Source organism: Zonotrichia albicollis, chromosome 1 (assembly GCF_047830755.1).
Source record: "Zonotrichia albicollis isolate bZonAlb1 chromosome 1, bZonAlb1.hap1, whole genome shotgun sequence".
Taxonomy (NCBI): Eukaryota; Metazoa; Chordata; class Aves; order Passeriformes; family Passerellidae; genus Zonotrichia; species Zonotrichia albicollis.
In genome coordinates this window covers 93,895,832-93,919,924 of record NC_133819.1, presented here as the reverse complement: position 1 = coordinate 93,919,924, position 24,093 = coordinate 93,895,832, and the positions used below count along the sequence as shown (strand labels likewise).

Below are 24,093 nucleotides of genomic sequence, written 5' to 3'. Positions count from 1 at the left end.
CTGATGGGGAAGGAGTTTTTTCTGCTTCCACTCTGGCTTGGAGAGTTGCTGAAGTGGCCTTTAGGCTGATGGACTCAAACCTAAGTGCGTGTGGGAAGTTGTTTCCAAAGAGTATGCAAGCTTCTTTTGGCCCTGGAGACTACCTCAGCCTTTCTTTGGCTGAACCCATATGAGAGAGAGTGGATATGAAGTCTCTCCCAGAAATAACCCAGCAGGTGTCCGATGATGAGGATGTTACTACAATAAATGCCACATTATTCAGTACCTGCTCAGAAAACCAGCAGCACTTTCCAAGCACAGAATTGGACTAAGCCACAAAAGCTCCTGTTTTATTTTCTGCCAAGAAAGAGAGAGCAGTGTTAAAGGAGTGACAGGGATCCACTGGTGATGAAGTAGGAGATAGTGGGGAGGGAGCTGTCAGAGGGTCACAGGGAAGCTGAGCAAGCTGAGACTGTCAAATGGTTGCCTGGAAGAGTTATGGCCACATAAGCAGGATAATAGGTTCTGCTGAACCTCAAATGCTTCAATTTGAAGGATAAGAGGTGATATGGGGCAGCTGGTTTACTTTGAACCAATTCTGTATTCAAATGAAGCAATGCTGCATGTGTCAGATAAAATGTGATTTATCTTATGTGTCTCTATCACTGTCAGATAAAATGCACTTTGTGAGGTTTTGGAAGAAATCTGCATTTCTGACATACTGAGACAAATTCATCAATGGGAAAAGTGTTTCATTGTAGTAAGCCAAATAATGTTCCTCTTCTAGTGTGATGCAAATTATCCTACCCACCAGCTTTCTATTTCTGTTTACTAATAGCATATAGGCACTTGTAAAATGTGATATTATATTTTAGTTATAAATTTGAAATTACTTCTATACATATGGAAATATTTTTGTAATATCTATCTGAATAGCAAAATGCCTGTAGGTAACCAAGTAAGTAGGTAGATGTAGACCTATTTTTATGTCTTTATAAATAATACCAGCTTTGCCACAGAAGGAAATGTTGTCGGGCAAATAATGCTGTATGTTTCACAGAATGCCCTTAAATGCATATAACCTTGCTTTCTGTGGCTTTCATTTTAGTACTGTTCCACTGATCAGGCTGCTGCAGGCACAGATGCAGAACATGTACAACAGTTCTATAATCTTCTGACTGCCTCCATTGACATAACTAGAGGCTGGGCAGAAAAAATCCCGGGATTTACTGACCTCCCAAAAGAAGATCAGACATTACTCATAGAATCAGCTTTTTTGGAGCTGTTTGTACTAAGACTCTCCATCAGGTAACTATTTGTTTAATTTCCTCTTAAGATGATGTGAAAAATCATCCATCTGAATGTTTTTAAGGAATAAATATGGCATTATCTTTGAACATTGTCATTTGTACCAAGAAAAAAGCACAAAAAAATCGGCAATGTCTGCATACAAGGGCTATGGTGTTTAATTTGTTTTACACTGCAGGAAAAATCAAGAAGGTGATTTAAAAAGAGATCATAGGTGTCACTAATGTGCTTCTTTTATTTGATCTGTCCCATCTTCCTCCTACATAGTAATCAAAATTGATCCTCAGGTACTATTTGAGCAGGTCTGCTTTGTATTCATAAGTATGAAATATAGAAACACACTTCAAGTATTTTTTTTTTCTTTTCCCTTTTTCATCTGTTTTTGAAAGGGATGAAGAAGATTTAAAATCTTATTCAGATTGGTTTTCTTTTTAATACCAAGTTATTTAATAGAGTGAGATGCTGTTTGTCACTCTAGCACTAGTTAAGACACTTTACCGATTTCACTTTCAGGAACTGGCAAAATTGCAGACTGGTGATTTCAGTTATGCCCATGTTTATTTAAGTTGAAAATGACCTTTTCATGTGTTTTTTCAACAAAAACATTGGTAATGGAGAGGGAATAAGAGGAGAGCTTGGCTGTAATTTCTCTCTTGCACACAGGTTTTCATATAGAAGAGTTTATGCAGTTATGCGTTTGTCCTGCATTACTGCGTGTGTTCTCCATTGTTTTTTCCTTGCCAATTTTTACAATCTGAAAAAAGCAGATGATACTAAGTAAATGCTGAGGGTTGCAGAACCTATCTTTTTATTAGTTTTGTATATCAAAATGCACTCACTTAGTATTCCTTTGGTTCAGACATACAGTATTTAATGCAAAATGTCTTCTCTGTTTATGCCTTTGGGCAGGACCAAAATCTTAACTAATTAGACAGTCTACACCACATGCTGCAGCTAACCTCAGGCTTATAACTCTACCAAGTAAGCAATCACAGAAGCTTGTTTGTTGTACTTTGGCCCCGAGGGAGAAACATATTGTCAAACGTGAATGCCCACATATGTCTCAGGATAATATGCCTTGGATTTTAAATGACAGACGCTTCAATACTGGTTATGCATTTTTCTGTAAAGTAGAAGATGCATTTATAATTTTTTCAATTGTTTTTATTTGAGGTCTGATACTGCTGAAGATAAGTTTGTATTCTGCAATGGACTCGTGCTTCATAGACTTCAGTGCCTTCGAGGATTTGGGGAGTGGCTCGACTCTATTAAAGACTTTTCCTTAAACTTAAAGAGCCTTAACCTTGATATCCCAGCCTTAGCAAGTCTATCAGCTCTAACTATGATTACAGGTAAGTGCTCCTTTGTTAATAGAAAGCTTCAGACTCTAGTGCTTTGATTCATAATAGATTCAAACAATTTCAGTTAATTTAGCTATATTCAGGGTGAAGTGATTATGATTTTTAAGCATTAGCATGACCAAATTGAAATTGTGGATTAACATTAGGCTATCAGACACCCCTCTTAAAATATAGTCTAACTATTTCTTTGCAACTTCATTGTTTTCTCAGAGTTGTCTGCAAAAAGCAAACTGCTTCCAAGCAAATTGTGTGACTCCTACAAAAATATTCAAGATACTTTCTAAAGTCCCAGAAAATTTCAATGAAATTACCAGAGTTAGGTCTTCTATGTAGGAATAGTAATATCAAAGCAGCTTGAGACCTAGAAGCCATACAGCTAGCATAGCTCATCTCTCAGCAAGATAGCTAGACCAGAAAGAGTGCTCCATGAGGGCAGGCAGGCTGCATTTGGTAACCAGGCTAGCCTAGGTATTCCATGTACTGCTTTTCTGAGAGAGGAAAATCAGAGAATAATGAGAAAAAAGTCACATTTCACAGTTGTACAAAAGCTTTTGGGCGTGCATGTGACTCTATGACCCTTTCTGCCTGCTGGGGTGAACAGCAGGAAACTAATGTCAGAATCTGCCAAATTTGTCCAATAAGTACAAAACAGGGGAACATAACCTTTTAAAGTGTCATTTTTGCATTCCTGAAACCATGAAGCCCAGCATACCTTGGGCATCTTGCAATAGTAGAGTCATGGCTGATGGCAGCATAAGGAGTGAGGAGAAAGGGTTTCTGACAACCACATAGCAGAATTTGGAGCAGAAGTCATCTCCACAAAGAGCCTCACACTCATATCAGAAAAACTGATAGTTTAACAGTGCAACTGTGTCATCAGTGTGAGACAGGGCTTCAGTGTGCCCTGAGCTGGATCGTCCTAGGGATGCTTATAAGCTCCACTTGGATAGATACTGATTTCCTTCTGTGTTTCAGGCATCTACTACTTTGCAGGCAGTGGCCTCAACAACACCAGCTGTAGTCTTTATTTTACCTGGGATGAGAATGATGTCAGGGCAACCCTGAGATAAAACACTCAATGACAGATATAAAAAAATAGAATTGGCCAATTCCTGCTGACGTTTGCAGGGCCAAGATTTTGGGTTCAGAGTTTGCACAGTATACTGTCTTCCTGTATATTGGTGAAGGATTAGTGGATGTATGTATCTCTTTGTCTCTTAAGCACTTTCAGGTTTTTTATTAATTTTTGTTAATTTCTTCTGCAGTTGGAAAGGGTACTTTAAGATCCAGATTCCACTTTCTTTGATAAAACATTTAAGACCAGAATAACACATTGGAGCTGCTTTACTCTGTATAAAAAAATTCCCAAAAATGAGTGGTACGTGTAAGTCAGAAAGAACATTCCCAACTTTTTTTTTTTTTTTCTGCTGTGTATATACATCCACTGGCAGATGTTCACACCTACTTACATATATGTACTATAAACACCTACATGTATGTGTATGTGTGTGCATATTTATATACATACATAATGTATTTATGTATGTATATGCATTTAGATAACTAAATCAAGGACAGGTGCTGTCCCTCTACATATTTACATGCAGGCATATATGCTCATATATATAGCACATATGAGTGATTTAGATTATTAACTATATATGAGATATGTCTTTTTTAGGTAGCCATAGGTAGTGTGTTGTTGATTATCCTCCTGGACACCAAGAGTATGCAGGCTGATGAACAGGATTCCCAGCAAGCTACGTGAATGTAGCAAAAGCAAATGTATAGGAGGAAAACTCACTGCCCTTACAAAGCCACGTTCTGTTTTAGCATGGTAATTTGTTCAGTTAAGCACTGCTTGCTTGGCCTTACATAAGGAGTCAGAGTTGTCCAGTGGCTGGCTCAGTTCACCCTAGGATAATTAGAAACAGGTTTTAATTGGATACGTCCCACATTTCTTTCTTTCCTTGATCACAACACTTCCAGGATTTTGCTATATTGTGCTGGTCTTCCCAAAGTTTCCAAACAAATGGAAGCAATTGTTGCCTTTAAAAGGAGACAATTTCTGTATATAGAAGCTTTAAGATTTTCTCTGTCAAGTTTCTCTTGATTTTCTCTCCTGTGTGAGATGGTGTTTAAAATTAATGTTGTTTTCTGCTTATTCTTTTATTTCGTGAGGCTGGTATATCTCTGCTGATTTGTTCTAAGGACAGCATGTATTTTCATGTGATCTAAATTAGACCAAAGCTCTAGTGACTTATATTCACAGGTTTCAGATATCCAAGGGCAGTTAGCTAACTCAGAGACTCAGCCAGAAATTTGGTCACCTGAAAACAGATAGCATTGTATAATGATGAACAATGTTAAAAATAAAACATGTAAGAGGAAATCAGGTGATTCTAGCTAGTGTATTGAAATTTTTTATTCAGGAAAATCTTGAGATTTGGCTCTGATGTGGCATTCCACAAGAAATGGCTTCTTGTCTCCTCCCTGCAGTTTGAGTTTGAGTATCACAAACCATTAGTTGGTTTTCAGCTAGTCACACCAAAAGAGAAAAAATAACAAAGAGAAAATTTGCAAAGATGAAACCTGATGAAGTCTGAACTGTTGAACATTTTTAAGCATTGTTTTGAGGGTTAGCTTAGATTTAGATGGGTGGTTTAGGTGCCATTCTTTATCTCCAGGGAAGGCACCTTTTCTCCTGTAATGGACTGTTGGAAGCAATGGGTAGTTGGCAAACTCTGCTTCAAGCCTTTTCTGTCAGTCAGAACAAGGAAGAACAACCTTTCCCAGGAACACAAGATATCCAAGTATTGAGTACCACTGTCTTTTGTCTTAAGAGAACTTCATACATTGCATGGGGCCACAGAAGGGGTGTTGTGTCTGATGATTTGTGGAAAAGGTGGTGGTCAGAGGGACACCCAAGGCATTATCTCTGGTCTGATTCCAGCAGGAAAGGAATCTGACCATGGTTCTCCCATGTCCCAGGTAGATATCCGTGTCACTAGGCTTCAAAATAAGAAGCGGGAAAGCTTTCTTTTGTGAATCTAATTGTTTGCCTTTAGTAACAATGCTGTAAAACCAGAATGCAGCCTTGAGCAAAATTTTCTTGATTATCACACAAATTGCTTATGACTTGATGACTTAACCAAAAAAAAAAAAATTACAACAGCCCTGTGATCTGTAGTAGTCATAGCCTGTTTTAATACTGTACAGCATCTTAGGTAGCATTAAATTCAAGAATTGTCTTTCCAGATAAAGAAAAATTTCTTCTGAGAATAATGAGCTGGTAATCTTTCTTGATTTCATGAGTGCTGTCCTTAGCCCAAACAAATATGTGCTCTTAGAAACCAAACCTTCTTATATACTACCAATCTTTGGCAGTTTTGAGGGAGAAGAGTAAGAGGAGTCACATATTCTTTCACATATTCTGTCTGTGTTCTTCAAGAGTGACAGGGAGAACTACTGTCTGTCTCCCAGCGAAGGAAGAGGGAATAAATGTAAAATTCAGTGTTGGAGACTAAAAGACATTCCACTGGTCCCAGTGTCCTAAGATATACCGAAGGCTGTTCCTTCATTTTGGGATTTCAAATTGTGCACCCAGTAACAGCTCCAGTAGTTCCAGCAGCCTTCAGTTAACCCTGCTGACTTGTTTGGAGCTGCAAAGCTCCATGTTCTATCCCAACCACAGCTGCCAATGACAGCATAGGATGCATGGTTATAAGCATGTAGGGTCATTTGTTCTTTTCAATGTAGTTCCATACATTGTTTGCTTTGGGTAAAACTAAAGGTATGTACAGTATTTTGCATTATATATTCCATTAGAAAGTCCATATATTTTTGCTTTTTCTATCTCTTTTATGTGTCCTGGAAATCTGTGGTATGTTGCCTAGAAGGAAGAGCATTGTGTCAGATTGCTGATGAGTTTTCAGGTTGTCTCAGATAAGACATCACCTTAAAAGAGCATCCAGAATGAAAGAAGTTGCATCTTGTGTACTGTGGAGGCTTGCAAACAGTTAACTTAGAACTCTATCTTGCCAAAGCGCATCTTTTTACTGTAAGGTGTTCCTTTAGGATCTTCCTCTCTCTGTCTCTCTTCTCTTTTTTTACTTCCTTTAGTTGGTTTAGAAAAGCTGGACACAACTTCCTCCACAGCATATGAGTGTTGCTTTAAGCATCACCCAGAAGAAAGTAGGTGGGAAACAACACGACACTCACCTCACATGCCTATGAAAGTAAAAAAAAATTAAGTCTGTCATGTTCTTCTTTGGATCACTTATTCTGTTGGTATGTAGCATCTAATGAGCTAAAGAAGAGCACTGACATGGAAAGGAAATGCTGGTCTTGGGTCAGGTTCTGTTGTTAATTCCATACAGATGATTTCTAAGAGTTTAGTGTGTTCATGGATCACAAGTGTTCCTGCACAGTCACTCCATGATGGACTGGGCAGTGTTGAAGACAAAGCTTTGCAGAGTAGACTAGATACTAACTCAGCCTATGCTTGAAAATGCTTCTTAAACTTCCCAAATTACTTTTTGTTACTTTTTTTCAGTCAGTGTGAAAATAGAAAGACTGAGTCCAGTACAGATCATTTGAATGGCACATTCTAATTCAGCCTCAAATTTTTGCCTGCTCTAGAACTGCTAGTGTTTTCTCTCTCTCATTCTCCTAGTTGATTATATTTTCCTCTCTGCCCTTTCCTTTCTCTATCCATATCAAACCATTATTATTTTGCCCACTTGACACTCTCAGTGGGATGCTGCTGAGTACAGAGCATGCTAGCCCTCATTCAGCCAAGCTCTTTCAGCATATGTTTTATTTTAAGTGTGTTACAGATCATCCCAGAACCACTGTATATATTTGGCTTATTCACACTCCTAATGCTTTGCTAGACTGGCACCAGACAACTGAAGAATATTGTGAGGTTTCAATTAATGAGGAGTTTGTGTTTGTCTTCCTGCTGTTGGGCTTTCTGTTCCAGTTTACAAACACAATTTTTAGCACCATCAGTCATACCAAGAACCAGTGATGAGACCACTGTGGCTAAAAAGGGTATGACTGCTGCAGTTCCTTCTGAACATGACTTTGTCCAACCTCCCAATGGAATCGAGACTTACCTACTCTTCAGCAGCAGATATCCTTCAGTCCTCTTGCCAGGATATCCTCTGGAGTGGGTGCTTCATGTGCTGGGTCTACATACAAGCAGGTGGCAGACTGGAGGAGTGTAGGAGAGCTAGTTATAAAAAAAAACCCCTCCAGATTGCATTGTCTGCCTTCCCCCTGCCACTTAGCTGAGGGAAATACTGTCAGCGTCAAAGTGAAGTACTCACTCCTCCTTTTTCACTCCCACCTCTTTATTGAGGCAAGAACTCTTTACTTCCACAGCAACCAGCAGTCTCTGTATTATATTGTGGTTTTCTTAAGAGAGGGAGCAAACTGTGGTGTTCTGTGTGGCCACTCATTTCACCTGACTTCAGGTACCTTGCACAGCTGATGGAGAATACAGGGCACCTCCAGAAGATGATTCTTGCACCTAAAATTGTAATAGTATTCTAAAAATGCCCATCCTTACACTGATGTTAGTAGGAGTTTGAGAGGTCTGTGCACCAAGGTTGGGGACCCTTGTGAGGTGTCTGAGAGTTAGGCAAGATAAATATGGGCCAGACTGCAACAGGAAAGGAGACTCTTGGATCAGCCAAGTTGCAATGTTCCTGTGTAACAGTGTGTGCTCGAGAAAGCTGTAGGCAACTGAGCTTTGTGCTTATTTGAGTTATAGAAGGGGAAGAGAAATGTGAAGGGGGAAGAGAAAATCACATAACTACATTGAAACCAAGAAAATCAAGAGGCTATTTTAAGTCTACAGTGTTCATCCGTTGCATTTCTGGACACCTCAGAATTAATTGAGACTAAAAGTGATACCCCGTGACACAGAGTGCAGAGCCCAGGGTCTTTGAGGTACTCACACTCTTTGAGAGGCATTTGCTCAGATAGTGTAAAGTGAGGAATTTGTAAAAATAGTGCTCAGTCTGCCTGACCCTGGCATGATCTACCTCAGGTCAGAGGTTAGGGTCTTTGCTTTCTTCCTGTTGAGTTTTTGGTGATCAGTGTAATGATAGCACAAAACCACATTCAGCTTCCCGGGAAAACGAAAAAGGTGTAAAAAACTTGCTGTTTTACCAGGATAAGCTAAGTTTGCAGAGCTTTAGAGGTAAGACTTTTGATGAGTCATTTTGACATCATCTTTGCCATAAATCACCATTTTTCTCGCAAAAATCAATTATATCTTAAAACACAATCTTGGTTTGTTACAGGCTGAGAAATCCTGTATTCACTTAACGCAAGCCTTTGTCATTATGAGGAAGTCTGACTATGATAATATTTACACATCTCCTCAATCAGTTAAAAAAAACCTATCTGTTTTGACCAGTTGTACTTCTTGGGATAAATCTTGGCCTTATAATTCCCAAGTGGATAAGAATATCCTGTGGAAGACAGCGAATGATTAGAGGCCCTTGGTGCCAGTGCCACTGCCCACCCTTACCACAGGGGCCTGGTGCTGCTCCCTCTAGGTTGTATAAGAAAGACTGTGGATCTTTCTTTGTACACACAGAACTGGGTGTTTGAAAAAGGCAAGAAAATGTGTTTCCTGTTATTTGAACCCTGTTCAGTCTAAATCTTTGAGCAAATTAGGCCCTAGATGCCTCAAGTCTACCAAGGAGAGGGGCCTATTCTTTAGATAAGCGTGCCCTTCAGAAAGTAGTTGTGTTCTACCACTGGAGACTGCAGTGGCAGTGCCAGTGCATGCAGTGTCCTTCCCTAGCACAGGGGCTTCCACACAGATGGCTTTGCCATTCTATGAATGCCTTAGGAGTTTAAGACTGAAACCCCTAGAGGCAGCTCCAGGCGTGAGGGATTAACCCTTATGGAGATGTGCAAGTAGGGAAGGTCATTGTGTGGCAATTCACTCAGGGGAGGATGATTCGGTTCATCAGGGACTGCTTTGATATTGTAGCACCAGACTTTAAGGACAGAGTATCTCTTAATTATGAATTTCCACGATTTTGTAATGTAAAGTAAGGCTACTAATATGATTATCTTTGCACACATAGTGTTTTGCCTCCTACATTTCATGGCTATTCACGAAAGACATGATTTTTTCATGAAACCTTCTGAACTTGTCAGTGGGAGACAAGCTGTTTAGTTCTGGCTGGAAATGCTAACAAAGTTGCCGCATGCTCCAGAGCCAGAGATAATTTTTCATACTCTGCAGCAAGGTACCCACCTACTGAGGCAGTGGTTTGAAAATGTGCTCTGGTAATTTGTAGTGAGGTTTTGGTTCCATTCTAGTATTGCAGCTCCCTACATCTATAAAAATATCTTCACTTACACAGCTAGGAAACAAAACAGATTAAAAGATGGGAACTCTTCAAAGATTGCAAGATTAATTTAATGTCCTGCAGATTCCCTCAGTAGGCTAGTGGTAAAAAAAAAAAAAAAAAAAAGCCCTACAGCTCCTCCAACCTGTATAAAATATTTATCTGCCAAGATTTTTAATGGCAGAATCTGCCTAAGTATTTACTCTCAGTGACCTGTATAGTTAAGGCTTACATAATTACTCTATACACCATTTACTGGAAAGGCTTTAAATATTCATTGACTTCTCATGTTTTAATGTAAACAAGACACTTAGAATACCTAGGGTTTTTAATTCCTGCAAGGTGAAAACGATGTCTGAAGCAGATGTCACTGGTTGGATAAGTGTTGCTTTGAAACAACAGGGCAGATTGGCGGTACTTAAATGATAGAGCGCAGTAACTTCTGGACAGAGATGTCCTTGTCTGCACATCTCTGATTCACATCTCAAACCAGTATTATTCAGCAGCTAACTCTGCTTAAGTAAATACAGTTGGAAAAAAATATGTAAAATGGGTGAATATCAGTGGAAAATCAGACCTTTGCATTTCTGACTGCCCTCATTGAATCCTGTGTGTTTTATTGGTTTGTACAGAGTATCTAAGCCAAAACAGGTGGTGAGCAAGGGTTTATATACACAGGCCTGGGCAAGGCACTGCTGTGCCTGGTGCAGGCAATACTTCTGCTTTTGGAAGTAGAGTTCATTAGGGGACAGACAGAGGACATGTCTAGTGCTTGCTCCTCCTGGCATGGAGGAACAGGACTTGGGGACAGTGGGCACAATGTGGCTGCTGGCTGCCAGGAATGGGAGAGAGGTCCAGGGAAGGAGATTACTTCAAAACCATCAAACACAAGAACTGCCATAATTTCTCCTTATCCACTGCTGTCATTGTTTTATATATCTAATTGACTTAATATAACCTGCATTTTCTTTGATTACCGTATGTTGCACCATTCTATTTCACATGTAAATTATTATGACTTTGCTGTGAAGCCATTTCTTACTTACCTGTGTGTTTCAAAGTCAGAGACAAATGAATACACCACAAATTTGAGATTTTTTTCTGAATGTTTTTGTTCTGTTACTTTAATTCATCCACTAAGCCTTGATAGCAAACAACATAGAATTCTTTCCCCTTTAAAAAGTCTGTTTTTAATGAATCACAAATCTGATTAATTCTGCTTATGCTTAAAGAACTGTGAATGCATTTAACATCATTGTTGTATTTTAAAAAGATATTTGAAGGGGAACAAACCCCAGCTCTCCTTCCTTTTAGGAGTGCTGAGGTTTTTGTGATGGATAACATAGCAGCTGTTCAGGCATTGCTCACTCAAAGCAAAATAGTTAACTTCCAGGCTTCTTTTATCTTAGAGCTTTTAAAGATGAATAAACTAAAAAGCAGCAGCTGATCAAAATAACAAAGGGTAGTAAGGTGCCTTTAGTTTCTTATAAGAGTGTCTGCAAATTCCTGGTGGAATTCTAGGCTGGGCGCTGATGGAGCTAGCTAAGGATATTGATCGCCACTTGAATTCACTGAATAAATAATGGTTGCCATAGTTATTGAGCATTCACAACTGGTGGGGAAGCACAGAAATCTCCAAAACACCTCCTGTGATGGTTTTGCTGCAAAATCACCCAATTAATTCTGCCTCATATCATGAAAATTATGTCAGATATGAAGGATGCTTGGAGTCCTTGTACGAGAATTTCAATCATAACTGAGCATCTCTGTCACCTGTTTTAGTAGATAAAGAGAAAAGGGCACTTGCCCTCTCTTATTTTGTGCCGCAGAAAGGTTAACTGGCTCCATGTAACCCCAACTGTTCTGAGAAATCTACAGTCTCGGAGCACTTTTTGCTCTGAGTTCCAGAGTATGCACCTGGGTTACACCTAAGAAAATGCATTTGTGATAGGGATGCTGACGTGGTTTCTTTCCTCTGGCTTTGCAGAACGACATGGATTAAAAGAACCAAAGAAAGTGGAAGAGCTATGCAACAAGATCACAAGCAGTTTGAAAGATCACTTAACTTTCAGTTGCCAAAACAAAGGACAACCGCTCGAGTCTGCAGAGCCGAAGGTACTGGGTGTTCTGGCTGACTTGCGTTCTCTCTGCACACTGGGACTGCAGCGCATCTTTTACCTGAAACTGGAAGATTTGGTGCCAGCCCCTTCCATCGTCGACAGGCTGTTTCTGGACACCTTACCCTTCTGAGTCAAACCACCCTCCCAAGAGGCAAACGCCCGCCAGAGCAGGCAAACGGATCGTGACTTACAGCTAACATTTCTGCCCTCACTTAACAGAAAAGCCGCTCCGAGTCTAACATGAGGTCTTTTCTGGCGCTTTGTCCTTACAACCTGAGGCCTGAAACTTACTGGCTTACTGGTTTGGGGTTGTGTTCTTTGTTTTCTTTCGTGTGATTTGGGTTTTTTAAATGGCTAATATGGCACTTTTGGACAATGCTATCCCAGCAGCAGTAAAAGGTTAACATGACTGTTTTAAATCTTTTGTTTAACACCTCATGGTCTATGAGGAGTAAAATTGTAGAAGCTGTGTTTGAAAGAACAGCAAATTGTTGTTTGCCAGGGTAGTATGTGTTTTGTGAGGATACCTTTAGCATACTTCCTGCATCAAGGGCACATACATCAGCACAATCTAATCAAAATTTCACTTTTTTAGCAAAGTACATTCAATTAAACATTTCATACAAATCAAATATAGCAAAATGACAATGGCTGTTAGCTCCCATGTTCAAGTGCAATTTTTTAAAGTGCTGTCTTACTAAGTCTCGTTTATTAACTAATTTATTTTATTAGGAAAACAAACAGAAGAAATCAAGGGAGAAAATTACATGCACTAACTTACCTGACAGAGTTTTCCAAACTTGATTCCATGTAGCGTGACTTATTGACAAATGTATGTGGAAGACACGGGAGCAATTGTGGCTCAGTTGTTCCTTAGCTAAGGAAACCCAAGTAAGTAGTGATTGGAGCATACAGGGTCAGTATCAGGGATAGTTCAGTTCTAGACTTCTAACACTTCTAAGCGACTCGTTAGTAAACAGACAGAAGATGGTTTTCAAGAACAAGCAAGTCTTGTAAAATAGTATGAATGTAAGTGCTAGGAAGGATATAGTGGGCTGCGTTTAAACATTCCGTGTTCGTACTCCTTTTTGTATGTTTATACTGTTGATGCCATATTAATATGAGATAATTTGTTGCATAGTGTCTTTATTTGTATAAATGTTTGTATGCATGGTATATTGTAATGGCTTTGCCTGTATTTATTGCAATGACTGCCAGCTCATGGGAACCCTGTTACACACGATAACTAAATGGGGTGTTCACACTGACTCAGATACACCAGTTGGAAAACTATATACATATATATAATGTGTATGTATATATATGTATATACCTATATTTGTGTGCGTGTGTGTGTGCGCATGTCTTTTTATTAACCATTTGTATATAAAATATCTGTCAAATCACAAGCAGAGTTATTTTACAGTTTATTTGCAGTGACTTCTAAGGCAGTACTGTTTAGCACTTTGATATTAAAATCTTGCTCATGTTTTGCTAAATTCAAATAATATTTAAAAAGTTCAGTTCTAAAAAACTTTATATGCACTGTATTAAGTCAAAATTTTGTTGGTCATTTTGCTAAAGAAATTTTTGAATGTCAACCTGATGTCACTGTATCTTTTGTTAGCTTTAAACATTCTAGCTTTTGTCTTTTTTTAAACTATGCTGTTTATATGGAAATTAAATTATACAATCAAACAGATGCCAAATGAATTGCCTAATTGCTGCAAAGGATAACCCAGATATCGAGTCACTGTATGGTTTTCAAAAAGTAATCTGGTATTTTATCACTTACTATGTTTGGATGTGCTTTTATGAAAAATTATTCTTATATCAAGATTTATAGTAGTGTCAATAGGGAAACAGACTTCTAATCACTATAGTTAATATTTCTGGTTTACCTGCAGATAATATTTGGAGAAGTATTGCTTTTTGTATTGACTTTTAAGCTTATGTGCAAACATAATAGCATAATTAAATATCAGAGAAGCTAATGTTTCTTGTAGGTTGCTGTAACAAGCCTGACCAGCAAGACAAATATATTTTGACTGAATTTGCTTTTGTATATACTAAATATATATATATACATATATATATATATATATACACACTCACACACATGTGCGCATACAAGAACATACAGACATAAAATCCAAAAAAAGAATGTTTGCTTTTGTCTCCTTGTGTAAGACACAAGGTCCCTTGAGAAATTACTTTTATCTAAGGACAAATCCTGCCAGGTGCTGAGCACCACCCAGACAAGGGCTTGCAGGAGCTTTTTTCGAGCACGCCCTTATCAAGGATTTTGAAGCAAATCAGCATAGTACAGTAAAATTGCTTTTTTGTTGAGCAAGGTTTATTTATTAAGTGGAATGTGAGTGGGAGGAAGCAGGTTGAGAGCCCCGTGTGAGATTTCACGTAGTCTGTGTCCTCCAGTCTTCCATAGACAGTCTTAGCTGTGATACTCTCCCAAATCCCATCATCTGTGGAATTGTCCTTCATGTCAACTTCAATACACTGACTCATCCTAGAGTACAACCGGTGACCTGTCACAGTGGTAAAAGAAAGAGTTAATGCAGAATAAATCTACTACTATTCTTAGAGCTCTCTCAGTGTGAACATGCCTTTGTCTAGGCAGAATTCAGGAATATATCAGGTGTTAAGGGAGAGTGCCTTGCTTTTATTTCAGACAACAGTGTCTCAAGAGTTTCTTCACTCAGCTAACCACAGTACTTTCTTTCTTTTTTTTTTTTTTTTTTTTTTTGTGGTGTTAACCTGTGGGTTGAAAGAAATGCTCATGTACATATACAATGTAAATTAAAATTATTAAATTGAATAACATTTTTTTCAGAGGCCCCATGTGTGTTGAATAAGTATGCTTAATTCTGTTAAAATCTGATGTGAATTTTTTATCATTTATAAAACATTAAAAAAATTGTCTACTTGAGTCTTAAAAGTGGAAAAATTGGTGAAGCATGCTTAAGAACACTGGCAATTTAATGGCTAGTCTTTTGATTAAAATAGCTTTTATATAAATACATGCCTGCAGTATCTGGTTATGCAATCTCAGTTAGATATTGAGAGCTGGATCATGGTTGTCCCAGAGGTTGAGCCACGTATAGACCAGAGCAGAGAGACTATTCACCCCTCACTGTATTTCTCCTCCATGACAAAAAGGGATTGTAGTTGTTAATCCAGAGCTGATGAGGCTGCAGAGGAGGGAGTGGATGGCTACAGGGCTCATGGCACCAATGTCTGGCCAGGAAGAGGACAGAGCTCCCATCCCGTGTTCAGCCCCTGTGCATCAGTAAATCCTGCTAAGGCATCGCTCCAGCAGGCACCTGCATCATTTTCTTCCAATGCCCCTCCAGCTCCTTTCCTTACTGTGCCATTTCCTTGCAGGAGGGATGGCTTATCCCCTGCCAGACAAAACTGTTTGGCTACAAATGCATTTCCAACAAACGCAGTTTGGAGAGGCATCTGCTGCTATTCCGGGCATTGCCGTGAGTACGGATGGCTCCGGCAAACCTCCCTGAGCGCTATTCCGCAGGAGCTGCTCGGCTGGAGGCTACATCAAATGATGTGCTGTGCTGTGCTGGGCTGCAGGATTGTTTTGTCACATTTCCTGCCCTGGAAATGTGACAAAACAAAAGGTTGTGCTAACTCTTCCAAATTATTTTCGGGGGTTTTTTTGTTGGTTTTTTTTTTCTATGCCATATTTTTAAAATTTTAACTATGAATCTTAAAATCTTGAGATCAAGCCACACCAGGGTCTGAAATTTCACCCTACAAGATGAAGTTTATCCTCACTAAACTTACAAGTATTTCATTTTGTAATTATTTTGGGGTCTTGTGTCCTTAGACATGAGAACAGGCCTATATCCTGATCTAATCTGCAGTTCTGTCTTTATGTGTGCCTTGTGTGCTTACACCTCTAAAACACATCAGCAGCAGAGGCCTTGCTAACAGATGTGATGCCCAAAGGTTGATTTTGGCAGTGGAAGGTTGGGCTGAGTCAGGAATATAATAGCAGGTTCCTCTAGTAACAACCACCCTTGGACAAGAGACTATCACAAAGGCACCCAAAATCGAGGAACTTTAACTAGAGGTGAGTCAAATCCCTTTCTACAGCTTTCCTACTTTTACTTTTTACATTCAGGTTCATTTGCCCAATATACAAAGCTAAAATTTCAGTTATGTTGTAGAAAGGAGGGAGATGGAGTGGTTTAATTGTATAAAATTAAGTGTGGTTCTGGGAAAAATTGGCAACACCCTCTGAGGACACTGAAACATGTATTTTGATTAATTATTTGTATTATAGCAACACCTAGAGGCCACAACAGAGATCAGGACCCCATTTTGCTACCTACTCTAATTAGCACCTCCAGTTCCCACCCACAAGAAGCTCCAGTCCAAACAGAAAAAATATAATAGAAGAATGCCAACCCAAGGGCATACAGCATCTCGGTCATAGAGTTGGGATTACAACCTTTTTTTTGCTGAGCTAGTGTCCAGTGAATGCTCTTACTTCATTTTCCTTTTCTTTCCATTACACTGCCACTGTGTCAAATTATAAAAACATGATAAAAGCATTGACAAATTCAAAATAACCCAGATATTCAAACTGACTTTTCTTACCCTGCTTATGAAGTCATCCATGAGACTATTCAAAGTCATGGTCAATCACATGTTTTGTCAACCAAACTAGATAGTATTTAGAAAAGAAATACTTATCTGTCCTTTATTAAATTAATGAAGTCAACCATTAGGAATATTACAAGATATGGATTAAACAATAATTACTAATGGACACAAAGGACTAACTTTTAAAAATGCCAAACTATTGATGTAGTAATTGAATAAATGGGGTGCCAGTTAATCAAATTCTTAGCAGCAGAGGACATATTTGAGAATTGTATTCCAGACCTGCATTTGTGAGCATTACCAATGCGGTGATTTGTCAAATAAAAGTAAAAGAAACTTGTTTACCAAATGGAAACACTTATAGCAAATTTTATTCTGTTTTCTTTTTTAGCTTTAGTCACCTTTATGCCTATATTCATAATATGGAATGTTGTGGCTGTGTTTGATCACAGAAGGAGTTTAAATACATGAAATTGTTATATGGCTGTGAAAGTCAAATCATATCAAGATTCTGACCTTACCCCACAAAATCAAGGATTTTCTTTATAAAGAAGCATGGGATTCCACCTTATGCTGGTTTTGGTTGGGATAGAGTTAATTTTTGTCACAGTAGCTGATGTGGGGCTGTGCTCTGGATTTGTGCTGGAAGCAGTGTTGGTAACAAAGGGATGTTTTTGTTACTGCTGAGAGGAGCTTACACAGAGCCAAGGCTCTTTTTGCTCCCCACCCTGCCAGTGATAAAAACACAAGAACTTGGGAGCGGACACACAGCCGAGGCAGTCTCCAACTGACCCAAGGAATTTTCCATACCATGAGCATGATGTTCAGCAATAAAAACTGGGGAAAGAAGAAGGTAGGCGGGGACTTTCGGAGTGGTCGCATTTGCCTTCCCAAGTCCCAAGCGTGATAGAGGCCTGCTGTCCTGGGGATGGCTGAACACCTGCATGCCCATGGGAAGGGAGGAGTGAATTCCTTGTTTTGCTTTGCTTGCATACGCCGCTTTTGCTTTCTCTATTAACCTGTCTTTATTATTGGGAGAAACCCAAAACTTTTCTCCCTTTGACTCTTCTGATTCTGTCTCCAAGCCCATCAGTGGGGAGTGAGCAAGTGGCTGTGTGGGGCTGAGTTGCCTGCTAGGGTTAAAGTACAGCACAGATATAAATGATGTTCTGTATATGGCAAGAGCCTTATGTGTGTATAATGAAATTACTCAAGTAGTACAAGGTTCTGAAGTCATGCCAAAGATAAGACCATGGGGAAAAAAAAGCATTTTTTCCACATTGTTTAATATTTTCATTGAATCGTTGAAACATTTAGGTTGTAAAAGACTCTAAGATGGAGTCCAACAGTTAACTTAGCACTGCCAAATCCACGAAAAGGTCATGTCCTCAAGTGCCACATCTGCCTTTGAAGTACCCCAGAAGCAGTGACACTATCCCTCCCATGGACAGCCCGAGTGCTTGACAATCCTTTCAGTGAATAAATTTTTCCCAATATCCAATCTATATCTTCCCTGTCATAACCTGAGGCCTTTTCCTCTTATCCTGTCACTTGTTATCTGGGAGACTGATTCCCACCTGGCTACACCCTCCTTTCAGGCAGTTGTAGAGAGCAATGAGGTCACCCCTTGTTGTCACAGGCCCCCAGCTGGGTAATAATTAGCATTGCCTCCATGATTGCAGAAGGCTGATCAAATTCACTTTATCATATTGTATCATACTATATTATATTTCTTAAAAAACTCATCCCCTTGCAGACAGTCCTATACAGCATGGACCTAATTGGCCAATGAATCAAAACACCATCCAGTGTCCAATTAAGAAATCACCCTTTGGTAAACAAATTTCCGTAACACATTCCACACGTGCACAACCACAGGTGCAACAAGTGGAGATAAGAATTGTTTCTCATTATTTTCTCTGATCTTCTCACAGCCTTCCCCAGGACAATGCCTGGGAAAGTTATCTGTTGCTCTCTGTGGCCAGAGAGCTGCTGCCACAACCTCTGAGCTTCCTTTTCTCCCCAAACAATCCCAGCTCCCTCAGCCACTGCTTGAAGCATTTCCCATCCAGACCCTTCGCCAGCTCCATTGCCTCCCTCTGGACTCACTCCAGCACCTCAATGTCATGCTTGTTCTGAGGAATCCAAATCCAGGGATTTGAGGTGCAGCCTTACCAGTGCAGGGATGATCCCTCATCTGGCCCTGCTGGCCTCATATTCCTGACACAGGCAGGGAGCCATTGGCCTCCTTGGCCACCTGGGCACACTCTGGCTCTTGCTCAGCCACTGTCACTCAGCACTGCCTTTTCCACCAGCAGCTTTCCAGCCACTCTGCCCCCAGCCTGTAGTGCTGCCTGGGGTTTTTGTGACCCGAGGACAGGGCCTGGCACTTGTTGAAGCTCAGAGAGTTGCCTCAGCCCATCAATCCAGCCTGTCCAGATCTCTCTGCAGAGCCTTTCCATAGATCAATATTCCCACCCAGAAGATTGATATTCCCACCCAACTTGGTGAGAGTCCGCAAAGTCACAGAGGGTGCACTTGATCTCCTCATCCAGATCACTGATAAACCTATTAAACAGAACTGGCCCCAAGAGCGAGCCCTGGGAGCACCACTTGTGACCAGCCATCAGCTGGATGTTATTCACCACTACTCTCTGGGCCTGGCTGTACAGACAGCTTTTTATCCAGCAAAGAATACACCCATCCAAGACATGGGAAGCCAGTTTCTCCAGGAGAATGTTGTGGGAAATGGTGTCAAAGGCTTAACTGAAGTTTAGCTGGACAACATTTCTTTAATCCACTAAGAGAGTCACCTTGTCACAGAAGATCAGGTTGGTCAAGCAGAACATGCCTTTCATAAACCCATGTTGTCTGGACCTGATCCCCCAGTGGTCCTGTATAGGCCACTTGCTGGCACTCAGGATTGTCAGCTCCCTTTAGATTGTTTATCAGTTTTCCTAAAAGGCACAGAGACCTTGGGGCTTATTTAGGTGGAATTTTATCTCAAATAAACAAACAAACAAATAAATAAATAAATAAACTTGCTAAGTGACATTTAAAGAAAGAAATGGTTTAAAGAAGCTGGAATAGCTCAAATAAGCCAAAGTCTTTATGTTGCTAAATGACATATTAAAAAACTCTCTTCATGACAACTTCCACAGTAGTCTATGATAAAACATTAGTGTAGAGTGAAAGTGAATTACAGAAATGCTTGATACTGGGAAACTTTCAAATATAGCAGGCAGAAAACAGAAATTAATTTACCTTTCATGGGTTCTTATTATTTATCTTGCTGTGTTTCCTAATTAATTGACGATATTGATGTTTACATAGGGATTTGCTCCTTTCCAACTTTGCTTGATCCTGTGAAGAAGTCAGAATGCTGCATTTGTAGTATCACATTTATTGCCATGGCAACAGTCAGGGATTTCACAAACACTAATTAGGGTTGGCAACTTGGAATGTTTTCAGTGCAATTCCATATAATTTTCCCTCTTTTATCCATTTCTCATTATACCTTACTTCAACAATTGACTTCTTCAGGCTGTGTGCAGCTTTTTTCCCACATGACCTCAGGATTCAGTTAATACCTCCTCTGATTTGCAGCCACCTTTCTTATACGTTCTCACACACTCAGTTAAGAAGCAGCTGCAGTCCTACCTGCATTTGTGTTAAGCTCCATCTCTTCCACTTCAAATTAGTCCAAGTTTCAGTACAACCAGCTGGCTTCTACCTCAGCATGTGCAAAAGTAGTAAGGAAAGGTATGGAGGCTTAGCTGTATCTTCCAAGATACTTTTAAAGGTAGATGCTAAATCTTGCTCAAAGCAGACTACAAACCTTCTGTTCACAGAAGCCTAAGTTCTGTGAACATCCAAAAAATCATATTAAATATTTTAATTCAAGTATATCAAAAGCATTTATGGACACTTAATTTGTTATGCAATAATACAGAGAGCTGTGCCCATATGAGCCTCTTGGAGTTTAACAAGGCCAAGTGCAAACTCTTGTGCCTGGGTCAATCCCAAACATGGATACAGGCTGGGTGATCAGCCAACTGAGAGCAGCCCTGTGGAGAAGGACCCAGCAGGACTGGTGGATGAGACACTGAATATGAGCCTGCAGTGCATGCTCACAGCCCAGAAAGACAACTGTACTCTGGGATGCATCAAAAGAAGAATGGCCATCAGGTTAAGAGAGGTGATCTTCCACTCCCCTCTAGTGAAACCCCCACCTGGAATACCGTGCTCAGGTTAGAGCCCCCAGCACAAGAAGGACATGTCCCTGCTCAAGTGAGGAGCCAGAAGAGGCCCAGAAAGATGACTGGGAGCTGGAACACTTCCCCATGAGTACTGGCTGGGAGAACTGGGGTTGTTCACATGGAAGACAGAAGGCCTCAGGAGATCCTGTTGTGGCCCTCCAGTACTTTAGGAAGGCCAAGAGAAAAGAGGTGGAGGGACTCCTTATCTGGGAGTGTAGTGATAGGACAAGGAACAATGGTTTAAAACTGAGAGAGGATAAATTTGTATTAGATATTAGGAAGAAATTCCTTATTCTGAAGTTTGTGTGACACTAGAACAGGTTGCCCAGAGAAGTTGTGGATGCCCCATCAATGGAGCTGTTCAAGGCCAGGTTGGATGGGGCTTTGAGCAATTTGGTCAAGTGGAAGGTGTCTCTGCCCATTGCAGGGAGTTTTGAACTTTAAGGTCCTTCCAACCCCAACCATTCTATGGCTCTATGACTAATCATGTGTTATGGTCATCCAATTGAGTTAGCACCCAAAAGTCTTATCTCAAAAGTCTTATCGAGCCCTGTGTGGGTAGTGAACTTTTGAGCCTCTCAAAAAGCAAAATGTATTCATTTGTTAACAAAGGAAGAAGGTAAATTTGTGATGGCATCACCAGCAAGAGGGGAGGTTTTATTTCATTGTGCATGCTCAGGGTAAGAAAGTGTCTACCATTCAAAGTAAAATATTCCCATTCTGCAGCTAACTTGAGGACAAGTCCCAGCTGGTTGGCAAACTGTCTTCCCAATAAAAAAAGACATCCAAACAAAACCAAGGAGAGAAAATCGAATTTGGAAAGGAATATGATAAATCAAATTGGTTAGAATATATTGATGCTCCAAGACACTACAAATTAGTAGATAGAAAGAGAAAAATAATGGAACCACCTGAATCGTCGTTGTTACAGATGAAATCATACAATTTATTTCTAAGACAGAAAGGATTTTGTACATTATTAATGGAAAATAGGTATTTGAAAAATAAATTCTGAGTCTGATCACCATCTTCTTTCCCTATGTGATGGGGTGGTAAAAAAACTTTAAATTCTGGAAAAATATCTCATAAAGTATGAAGGAATTGAGAGTTGGTCTTGATGGTAAATCACTGAATCTTTGTAGGAGGTTATAGTTGAAATGAGGGAAAAGTTACTATACTTTATAAGGATATCGTATTCAAATAAACAGCACAATGTGTTAAAAAACCAAAAAAGTTTAGATTGGACATTCAAGTCAAAAGTGAACCATTGGAAGGAGCTCTGTATTTCCACAGACACTGAGAAAGCTGACATTAACATCTAAAGAATGCCTTTAACTGAAAAAAAGCCTGTTGCTTCAGAAGTTTATGTTTGCCTCCCTGTTTTTTGAGGAAAGACTGGACTGTGCCAGCTTGCCCAGTTTTTGACAATGCCTCCTGCTGCAGTTCGCTGCAAAGATCAGTTTTAAAACCTAGTCCTAGTGCTTTTGAGAAATTTGAACCCAGAACTCTTCAGCCTTTAGGATCTTATTTTCATAACTTAACTTTGTTCCCCCTATCCTTAATTTCAAAAGGCATGGCCAAACTCATGACAGGGCTTTTTGCAAGCTTTGTGAACTGGGCCACAGTCAAGAATTTCCACACTGAATAATTTTATTACATGAAGTTTCCTGACTGCTGTACAGAGCTGTGCAATATTCAGCTTGCACATCTGCTTTTTGTCTGATTGCTAAAGGAAACTCTGGTGGACTGCTGGCCCTTTGAAATTAAGGAGTTGGGGAACAAATTTAAATCATGAAATAAAATGCCAAAGCTGGAGGGCTCTGGGTTCAAATTTTACAGAAGCAACGATGCTCTGTTTTAAACTGATCTCTTGAGGGAAGCACAGTGGAAAGTATTTCCATCCACTGGGCAAGCTGGCATGTTTCAGTCTTTTGGAAAGAGAATCAGGATCTATCACATGTTCAGCTGCACAGTTACACCCACTTTGGACCTAAGTTATAGCCTTCAGTGAAAGACTTTTCAAGGTAAGTTAACAAGGATAGCTGAACCTGAGAAACTGAAAATACAGATAAAAATAGAAGATATATAAATAAAGAATATGTGTTATGAACTTAACAGAAATCTTCAAATTCTCTTATGAAATATGAGACTTTTTTTAAAAAAAGTTTGTTTTACTCCAGGCCTCCAAATCAACCTCTCTTCCCATGAGATGGAGTTGTTAATGCAACACCAAAAGTCCCCAGGCTTTCAGGGGCAGGGAAAATCCCCAAAATCTAATAAATATGGTGGAAAATACTATTTGGTGTTGTCATTCTCTACTTTTCCATACTACATTACCCTTGCAGCTCAAGGAAAGGCCTGGTTCTGTCTGGGCAACTGCATCATTTAGGCTGCAGCATTGCAGATGTGACCTGCACACAGCACAGCTACTGCCAGCAGCAGGGACACCGACACCCCACACTCCCTGCTTCCCTCTGTGGCGCCTTCCCTTCCTTGGGCTGGGGCAGGGATCGTGTGAATGGGAGGAGAAACAGCAAGAAACTCATCTGGCTTAAAACTAACCTGGTTTACCCAGACTGGGGTCTTGTCTGTGCTCTTCCTGTCCAGTTTCTGTCCGGTCCCTGGTGTAAGAAGGACATGGACCTGTAGGAGAGGGTTTAGAGGAGAGCCATGAAAATGATCAAAGGGATGGAGCACCTCTCCTGTGAAGAGAGGCTGAGAGAGCTGGGGTTGTTCAGCCTGGAGAAGAGAAGGCTCCACAGAGAACTGGTTGCAGGCTTTGGATGTAGAAAGGGGCTTAGATGAAAAGCCACTTTCCATCCCTCGAAATGTTCAAGGCCAAGCTGGATGTGACTTTGAGAAACCTGGTCTAGTGGAAGGTGTTCCTGCCCATTACAGGGATGTGGGACTGGATGATCTTTGAAGGTCTCATCCAATTCCAAGACATTTTGTGGTTCTGTGATTCCTGTTCTTTCCTTACAGGTCTGCAATGGTATTAATAGGCACTTATTGACACATTTGCTGTCAGGGTACTTTGGCTGAA

At 40.0% G+C, this 24,093-nt stretch overlaps 1 protein-coding gene across 1 annotated transcript in view; it reads left to right on the top strand.

Moving 5' to 3' along the window:
- The window catches only part of NR4A3 (nuclear receptor subfamily 4 group A member 3), a 29,154-nt gene extending 14,152 nt beyond the window's left edge, over nucleotides 1–15,002 (top strand). The window contains exons 6-8 of the mRNA XM_074547257.1: nucleotides 1,088–1,287; nucleotides 2,461–2,639; nucleotides 12,015–15,002. Of these exons, the coding sequence (XP_074403358.1) occupies nucleotides 1,088–1,287; nucleotides 2,461–2,639; nucleotides 12,015–12,277 (642 nt within the window). The 3' untranslated portion in view covers nucleotides 12,278–15,002. The remainder of the gene's footprint in view (nucleotides 1–1,087; nucleotides 1,288–2,460; nucleotides 2,640–12,014) is intronic.
- Nucleotides 15,003–24,093: the final 9,091 nt, after the last annotated feature.